Source organism: Prorops nasuta, unplaced genomic scaffold (genome assembly GCF_024137725.1).
Source record: "Prorops nasuta isolate Cenicafe-Biocafe unplaced genomic scaffold, Cenicafe_Pnas_1.2 PNAS00006, whole genome shotgun sequence".
Lineage (NCBI taxonomy): Eukaryota > Metazoa > Arthropoda > Insecta > Hymenoptera > Bethylidae > Prorops > Prorops nasuta.
Window position 1 is genome coordinate 7,565,886 of NW_027116803.1, and position 9,909 is coordinate 7,575,794.

A 9,909-nucleotide genomic window follows, 5' to 3' on the forward strand; every position below is an offset into this window, starting at 1 on the left:
ACAGCCAGCAAAACTTTCACTCGCGCCTTCTTGTCCCCGTCCGCTTCGCCTCGTTTCGCGTCCTTTGGAGCCGCAGGGCATCTCTTCAGCTCCTATATATATATATATATATATATATGTGCACTCGGAGAAGACTCGCACTTGCTTCCACTCAGCTTAACACGCGTACTTGTGTGTATACGTATATATATATATATATACATGGATATATAACTCTATTTGCATCCGCCAAATCCTCACTGGTCCGATCATGCGTCGTTCTGCACACAAGTCCCAGTCCCCCTCCCCCCCCCCCTTTTTTCTATATATTTTATAAATCTCAATACATACGCGGGGAAGCAACTCAATCAAGATTACGCAAGCAATTTCTACGGGATAAAAGATCACTGATCGATTATTATTAATACCCGACTCTTTGAACCGACAATAAACACGCGCAGACATCCATAATTACAGCGCATATCCCTCGGTAAAAAAGAACAAATCGATCTTTCACTCTTCGTCTTCTTCTCCGTAACTCGCGAAAAGTCATCGCTGTCAATCAAAAGTTTATTTTTCCTCGGGGTAATTGACTGCTGGCCAAATACGGTGGTTGGAACGCGGCTTGGCCACGGTCGGATGAGAAATTGAAAAGGAAATTGGTGGCGGACGGACGGACGGACGGACGGACTCGGCCACGGAGCTCTCCGAGGGCCCCGGTTCAAAGACGTCGCTATTCGTCCTTATTTATGTCGCGGTAAACGTTCTCCAAATGACGCGGTGCGGTAATGCCGGTACTCTTCAGCAATGCCGCCGCCATCTACATTTGTCATTCATCGCACAATGGCAATTGTCGGGGAGAGGAGAAAAAGTGTGCAGACAGCGCGCAAAGTATTAGTGGTACGCCATCAGAGTCATTTGAAAACTTATCCGTCTGCATCGCTCGTTCAACGAATCATTGCGTCATTTTGCGCGAATAACCCTGTTTACTGGTTCCTCTCCCATAAGTACGATTGGCTGGAGAATACGAGACAATGTTTCTATAGCCGTGCTGTATAGAGTGTAAATTAAGAAAATGGGTTTTTCTTTTTCATGGGGGCGTGTCTGATATTAGAAATTCGGTGGAGCGTTAAGAGGTACATACGTCTATCATATAGGAATCGAGACACGAGTACGGGATTTGCTCTGGAGCAAATCGGAAGCTACGTTGGTATATATATATATATATATATATATATATACGTGTGAGCGCAGGTGGTTTGCCCAAGGTATAGTCCTAATAAAGATGTAAGCTGCTGGAATCGAGTAGAAAAGTCTGTAGCGTAGCTTGGACTAATGACAAATGAACTGGAAGATGAGGTAACTATATATTTGTTTGGAATATTACACGTGCGAGGCCACAGGACTGATGTACGAGTATAAATGAGTTTAAGGATTAGAGGAAACCAAGTCAGGAGGGAATAGCGTTCATTAGCGAGAAATGGTGCAATTTTGCTGTTCTTAATCATGCAGTAGCGCTGACTGTGGTAAGTCGATGATGGTGTGTTGCGGTTTGTGTACATATACAGTCATGATGATGCACTTACACATGCTCGCTGTGCTGTGTAATGCATGGTACGAGAATCGTAAGGAATATAGCAGAGTGGCACACTGACAGGAGTAACGCGTGCTCTACTAAAATTGTAACTTTGCCGACTGCCCCCATCCCCCCTCCCCTCCTCCATCTCATCCCACCAACGTACCCGTAGCAAATATACGGATGATCCTTGCGAAAAACCCACTTTGCGCAATTATTTGCGATCGACCGTTCGATCGATTCATTTGCCACGAGAGAAACCGCTATTTCTACTCTCGCTCGACTTGTCTCTCGTGGCGAAAGAGCTTCGAGTGTAGAATTGGAATTTTCCTGCTATCCATTTCCCAAAGGTCCTATGTAAATCGATGCAAATCACCGTGTCGATCCTTCCAATCATCTTCCGTTATCCGCCCTTCGCATCCATTCGCACGCAAAGCGTTCTCCATTCTTTTACGATTAATGGACAGGCGAGTTGTATGTACATATGTATATGTACCATTCTCTTCCGGGCACATATCAATTGTCAACGTCTCTATATAGACGTTCTTCGTTATATTAACGAGTGTTTTTTGTTTTTATATTAGAGATCACAGGCGAGAGAGAGAGAGAGAGAGAGAGAGAGAGAGAGAGAGAGAGAGAGAGAGAGAGAGAGAGAGACAGTGTGGAATATAAAGTGCTTTTCTCAGCAGATGCTTCCCTCGATTCTTACGTATATTACAGAGTGACGAAAAGGTCTTGAAAATGTCTTGGGGAAAACGTGAGAAGAGCTCTGCTAGTCAAAACTGAGAGAGAAGAATACCGTAGAATCTTTTCTAATCGGATGCATACATTTGTGCAATCATTCTTTGGTCTCGTTTTTCATTTGAATTTATTTCTTCTTCGTACACGAATCGACTTTTAATATTTCAGGAATGTTCTTTAAACATGTTACGTGTATACCGCGAATAAGCTTTTTCCTTGTAGCAAATATTTTTAAGGAAACGATTGACAAATCTGCTTAATTTTTGCCATAAAGCAGCATGCGTATAGATATATATTGTTTATGGGAAGTCGAGCAGAAGAGCGAATTTTCTCGCTTTCGTAAAAGTCATTATAACGTTATCCGTGGGAACCAGCCCAGTCCACCGGGCGTTACTCAAATCCTTTGAACGATTTCCTCACCAGAAGATAATTTCATTAAACCGTATTTTTCTTTCTCTTTTGTCCAGCCCCTCTTTTACACGAACGACGGATATCAAAGAATCGCTAATTAGCCCGCGTGATTGGTTTTAATAAAAGTAGGTGTAACACGGTTGGAGGTATCCTGTCATTCCATCTGTTAACGACCGTTTTGGCAAATGATACTCTATAAATGGTAGTTTAATATCTCCGAATGACGTAAGATAAAAATTGTAGGTTTCTGTTGGTATTACGAATGTGTCGTTGCCTCCTCCCTCGTATCTGGCCCAAGGATATCACAATCGGTAAAGTGAATCTTGTCTTTTTGTTTTCCCATGCTCTCAAGGGGGGGAGAGAGAGAGAGAGAGAGAGAGAGAGAGAGAGAGGCTATTGGTCGACAACACTCGCCAATTCACTCCGGTAAACTCGTCAGTTACTTTTTTCACGCGCTCGAAAGCTGAAAATAATTATATATATATATATATATATATATATATACATACATGGCACATATCAAAGTGGTAGATCAATAATGTAAAAAGGGTGAGGAAGAGAATGCGAAGACGCTCGACTCGTTTCTTTAGTTGCCATTTTGATTGGTGTACAAAATTTGCATATAGGCCCACTAGACCCAGTGGTTTTTACTTTCTCCACTGTGCGTTATCGACACGAAGCATCTCCGAAAAAAAGCCACGGTATTTTGCCCGTACGAATAACACTGCGTACGTACGTACATATACATATACGATACATCGGACATATATATATATATATATATACAGTTTGGCAGAGGAACGTCTCGCAGCCATAAAGACTTAATGAGCCATCATTTCATCATTGTCTACTTTCGTTCGTTTGCTTCTCTTCTCGCTATTCTTTTATGCGATAACATCGCCTTCAACACTTCTCTAATATTTTTATGATTTCCCTCTGTTTCTTTTTCGTAAACACACATTCCTCGCTCATTAACATATCACGAGGTTAATTAAACTATTAGATAATAACTCTCTCCAAGAACGTTTGAATATTTCCATCTAATATCATCGAGAGAGGCTCGATAAAAATCTCACTTTTCAGCCGTTTCGATCATCCTGCAGAATGTACACCGCGCGGCCATTAATTTATGCGCGCAGAAATGCCGAATTTATATTACATACCTTCACGTAAGGTAATCACTGGTTAAATCACGTGTGCTAATAGAGCATATAATTGCAACAACTGCTTTTTTCCTTCCCCCTCGTGTATAATTTTGACATGCGATATAATTAAACCGCAATTAATACCACGTACAATTCTTTCGGATAAAGTTTATAAATTAAACACGTAATTTGCGCAATAAATCTCGATGATGAAACGTTTTAAATGAGTTCTAACTATCGAGATATTTGATTTTCCATGTGTATGTGTGTGTGTGTGTGTGGCATAATATAAATAATTATACTACGAGACGATTAGTATCGGAAGCTTTTTTCAAGCTTTCAAAATTTTCGATCGCTGCTCACCATTAAGACGATGAAAGACACTCGACGACGTAGCCAAGAGAGCTGGCTCTTCTCCCTCGCTTGCGCATTGAACTCTTGAATTTTCTCATGTGAAGCTGTAAAGAGTCTCTCACAGTAGGAAGTAATTATTTTACGTTGTTACTTACGCACATTGCTAGGCCCTGTAATTGTTGCTTCAACGACCATTCTATGATCCTATAACGCACATTACAGTGAGGCCTTTTTTACATTACACATCATGTATCCTGCACGCACATAGGGATTCCTCTAACTCGTTCTTTTCTCTCGACTGGGAAGTTGCCTGTTGCGCAACAGGAAGCATCAGCATCTCTCTACTAAATTTTCTCCAAGATCTCTCTGATAAATTCGGCGTAAGACGTGGCATAACAATTTATATTGGATTAATTGTGTATTCGACTGTTGCACAAACTATTATGTATATATATATATATATATATGCTAATATTTCTTTAATATTACCTATATACTATATAGTTGTCGTTAAAAATTATTTCACCAATAATTCACCTCTCCTATCATTGTCGTAAAGAATATACGTATATACGGTCGCGTGAAATTATTCTCGAAAACTTTGCATTAATTTTTCTTTAAACAAACAGGATACTGGCAATTATGCTGTGTCGAACGTCACGATTCTCTTCTGGAGGATTACGGGCAACCGGTAAAGTTAAACTTATGACCCCAGGTACCCTTCAGTTTTATCCTTCTCTACACCTCCAACTCTCGCTCTTATATTCTCAATTGAACTTTTAACCCAATTAGCTCGATCGCCTACTACATTTATGCCACGCCACTGCCTCCTTAACGATTATCCAAGCTCAATTATGCCAACTCTACATGTATTCGCGAATAAATTTCAGCTTTATATTATTTACATATATATATGCTTAAAGGAATCGATAAAAATACATTTGCATTATCCTGTCGATATCTTATAGAAGAGCAGAAAAATCTAACGCTCTCCAAAGGCATTTATTACATTGCGGAGCTGTGGCAGGCGTGTAGGTACATGGTACATACCACTATATATGATCAATACTTATTAACCGCAATAAGTATGATAAGTTAGATGTATTACAATGTAATTATCTACATTATGAATTGCTGGACAAAGTAAAAGCTTCCAATAACTACGAATATATCTACTGACGTAATTAAAGTGATTGTATGTGTACTTGTAACTCCTGCACGTTCTACCATTTTCTAATTGTTATAAAGTCATAAACTTTAAACACAGCTATGCAATCTTATTAGTCTAATAATCTTAATAACGAGCTTCAATGGTAAATTCAATATTACATCAATTTATATTATATATGAGATTAGATCTTTATAAATAGAACGCATTTATGTGTTTGATATTAAAGGGCCTATTTCTAAGAGATTCTCTTTGATATTTCAATGCAAAAAATTCAGTAAGGAGATTACCCTCACTGCCGTGACTAGTTATAAACATTTTATTTCATTCATAAGATCTTATATAGTAACGATTATATTATACGATCCTTGAGTATGTAACCTTTCGATGAACAGAGAACCATCATTCTGGTACTACTTAAATGCCATATGCTTAACACACCGTTGTACTTAGCTAAGTAAATTAGCTTATTGATATCGTTTAAATAATTCTTTTATATTTACAATTGTATTTCTACTACTTTCTATATAATGAAAATTTGTTAAAACAGTGCTATAGCTACAGCATAGCCCCGTGAATCGTTTTTTTTTATTCAAACACATTCTCCTTTCTTACTTTTACTTTAAATAAAAGATAAATCTGATGCAAACCTGACCTTATCGGCTAATGATCAAAGATACGGACACATTGCTATCACATTTTTTCTCAGTGGGATTGATAGAAATAAGAAATACCTTCCTTAATTAGATTTCTTTTTTTATATCAAGGTATTGATAATTTATTACATCGGCATATTTTTTGCATTCAAACTTTTATTAAACTTAAATTTATCGACATACGAAGATTTCACTTTTATCGCCTTCGCTTGTGGGAAAAACCTCCTTCTGCCATCTCTTGGTGGCTCAAGTAGTTATGCAACAATATCTCTCCAACGATACAATAGTGATGATTGACAAAAGAAAATTATAACTGTCTATAAACTTCCATTATATTAGTAAAAAGAAAAATATTAAATCATTATTGAATAGCAATGTTGTACTAACAAAATACATAACAACAAATTTTACTTTTATAAAAAAGAATGTACGCAATGTTTATTACTAATATTGCTTATAAGAATTATATTACATTTAATTAAGTGTATTTTGACTTTTGAAAAGCTTCTGGTGGTAAAGAATCAGAGCTAAAGTCTTCTAAAAACTTATTTATAGCTGTTCTTATATCAAAATTAGTTTTCTTCAAGTATTTCTCACACCACTCAGCACACATTCTAGTAATATGTTGAAGCTTATAGATCATTTCTGTTCTCTCACCTAAATTAAAACATGTAAGCTCTAACTCGGAATAAGGAATAGTTTTAATAATAGTGTCCCTTAAAGGATTGGCAGGAGCAAAATCTAAATGATACATATCATTTGTAATAATGAATTCATTGTCTTCTGCAGCGAGAAGCACAAAAGTTCTATTGAAAGACAGATAATGTGATTCCGCGGATAAAACTTTTAATATTCCTGATACTGATATTATAAAATGTTGACCATCGCTGTATACCATGTCACATTGAAAAGAATCTCTAAAATGATATGTTTTTGGCATGTTTCCTAATTCACACAATATTTTTTCAGATCCACAGAATAAGAATTGAAATACTGAATTGTTATCTGTAAAGTCAAGTATGTTTCTGCTTGCAGTTATGTGAATCAAGCCTTTCTTGCTTGCAATTTCAAAAGTTATACCATAAGTTAAAGAATAGAAGGCATTTCTTTTATATAAACCTCGTAGTAATGTGTCCCTATTATTTTGATCGTACAAATTAAAGAAATGCGTTATGAACTGCTTTACCAATTTGTGTTGATTGGAATTTGTAAAATAGTTAATACGAGTAAGAGGCAAGCCAGACATATCTACATTTACATCATCTAATTTAGTTAAGGATGGACAATAATTCCTTGCAGATTCTATATATTGTCCTGACGTATAATAATTTTCACAAAGTGGGTTACCATCGAGCCACAATACTGATATGGGAAACTTGCTTAACGATGAAAGAGTCCTCATATTTAATAAATTATTATACCTCAAATCCAAGGAATTGATAGATAATAGATCCGAACTTTCAAACGCTGCAAGGCTTATTAAGCAGTTATCCTGTAAATTTATATGTTCAACTTTGCGCACAGAAGTACTTGCTAACTTCAATATATGACAGAGTATGTTAGATTGTGCTACAGGAAAGTAGGCTACTTTCTCCAGATCCGGATCTTTGTGAAAACATTTTAAGTTTAAGACTTTGTTTTCTGAATCATACCTATTTGTTAAAGCTCTGAACAGCGCTTGTTGTACATTAACTTTTAAATCATGAATTAGCGCATATGCCAAAGTTATAATAAGAATTATTGGATGTCCATTGAAGCATTTGACAACTAAATTATTCTGGCAAAGTTTTTCAATCGCTGGTCCACAGTTTCTCGATATAAAGAAAGAATCTTCACCAGAGATTTGATACTTTACAGGAATAATTTCTGCCGATTGTACAGCATTTAATATAGCGTTTAATACAATTTCCTTATCGTATTTCGCGCCTTTTACGATTGTAAATTTATGCCATAAATCTGTTCGTTTCAACAATAATTTTTCTTGAAACATAGATCCATTGCTACAAATCTTCATAGCTGTGGCAGCATCTAATTGAATTGGAGCTAATATCTTGTTTCGCTGCATTTTTAATTAATTTTAACAAATATTGAACTTGTAACAACTTCCTTCTTAAATAATCTGAAACAAAAAGCAATTTAAGGTTATGAAAATAAAGCTTGTAACAATAATGACCACCGCAATTGAAACAAATGATATTAAACGTACTGCGAACTGCGTCAATGATTTATTATCATCATACGCAATCAAATTACAAAAAAACATGTAATGAAGATTGTTTTTAAAAGCATTCTTGTCAACTACATTCTTTCATTATACTAGCATTGTCCGGCATTGAGCTACATTCTGCATTGACAGCATTAAGCAAGCAGAGACTGAGAGACAACTGTTGAGTCGAGGGAGCGATGTCTGATGTGTTTGTTATTGGCTGCTACTCTTAGATCCCACAATTTTTTCCAATGGTGCAGTAAGGTTTTAAAAAGAATTACTCAACAGTTGCGCAGCTATTGTCTCTGCTGAATGCTACTATTATCTTCATTCTTGCACAAATTCACAATTCCTTGTTCCATTTCGCGCCTACACGCAATTCCATACACGATTCGTCACATCTTTATCGACAGTAAGTTCGATATATTGAACTTTCGAGCTTTTTCATAGCGCTTAAATTTTAAATACTGCTCCTGTAAGATTTATAACTTGCTGTATAAGTTACACGGTAGCGTCGGCTGTACTTTTATATGTACTTGCCTTCGAGACACTACCGTGTCTCTTGATTGATAATTATTTATAAAAACATACTAAGAAAGGAGAGAGATATTTAATGCTATTGCGTTGTATAATTAAAACGAAACTATATTTCTTCGTGAAATCAGTTTTTTATCATTTTGCGGTAAAGGCTTAAAACGATGAGTGTCTGGAAAATTATACTGTAAATTTTTTACAGAACGCGCACGTCTAAATATATTTGTGAACTTTGTAATAGCGCAAAAGGACGTAAATAAATATTAAGTCTTAGCGTATTTACTAACGTATAATCTATAACAGGGTTTACACTCGCGCAAGAAAATATCGCTGGCCTAAGGCCTTCTTCCGGAATTCACGTGTGCGCCACAGGAATAAAGCAAAAAAGCAACTTTATAGCGAACGATTCGCTCGTTATATCGTATAAACTGCACAAGTGCAAGGATAGGCTAGATGGTAAAGCGTATGCTCTACAATATAACTCTACGGACCAAACATCACATACATCTTACGCGAGCACCTCCCCTTCAAAATAATTTCTTATACTTTCTCCTATGCGCAGAGATGCAGTAGCTGTGCAAAGAAAAATTTAAATAACAAAATATATCAACCGAACGAGCACAGTTCGTTGCATAAAAATAAAATAAGGCACTTGTGTATTATATTCGCACATCATCATTTATAAACGCACCATCAAGACATATTCTCATATAGCTATATATATATATATATATATATATATATACAATTATAAAATATTGTCACACAATCGATTAAAATAAAAAGAAAAATCTTTTTGAGAAAATAAACTTGACAAAAGATACTGTTTCGAGCTGGCAATACCTTGTTACGTATGGATATTCCAGTAGATTTATATTTGAATCGGTAAAATTGCATGAAAGTTTGGAAGTGAGGTCTATAGAAACGCGAGCTTTTCTTGTTGTTCGCAGGTTGTAGACAGAATGCAACGACGACGCGAGCGTATTATAGCAATTCAATAATAAATTGTAGATCGCTGGATCGCTGCATTATGCGCCGGTAATCACAGTAATAAGCAGTTCTAAAAGTAACGTAAGTACGTTGTAGGTAGTAAGGAGTGAGCTGTAATCTCGGGAGATGCCCCTATCGTTAAGTAAGTT

The 9,909-nt window shown here is 36.5% G+C and overlaps 1 protein-coding gene across 1 annotated transcript; it reads right to left on the reverse strand.

Annotated features, from left to right (window-relative positions):
- Positions 1-5,635: 5,635 nt before the first annotated feature.
- LOC136774170 (nuclear RNA export factor 1-like) lies at positions 5,636-9,700 on the reverse strand. Its single transcript, XM_066728310.1, has 3 exons — positions 9,614-9,700; positions 8,237-8,709; positions 5,636-8,149 (listed from the first exon to the last, which is right to left on the reverse strand). Exon 3 carries the CDS (start codon positions 8,093-8,095, stop codon positions 6,509-6,511), a length of 1,587 nt encoding a protein of 528 aa, XP_066584407.1. The 5' UTR covers positions 8,096-8,149; positions 8,237-8,709; positions 9,614-9,700; the 3' UTR covers positions 5,636-6,508.
- Positions 9,701-9,909: the final 209 nt, after the last annotated feature.

What these genes read in the sequence shown, in the direction of transcription:
- LOC136774170 (XM_066728310.1), bottom strand. Translation starts at nt 8,095, where the DNA reads ATGCAGCGAAACAAGATATTAGCTCCAATTCAATTAGATGCTGCCACA.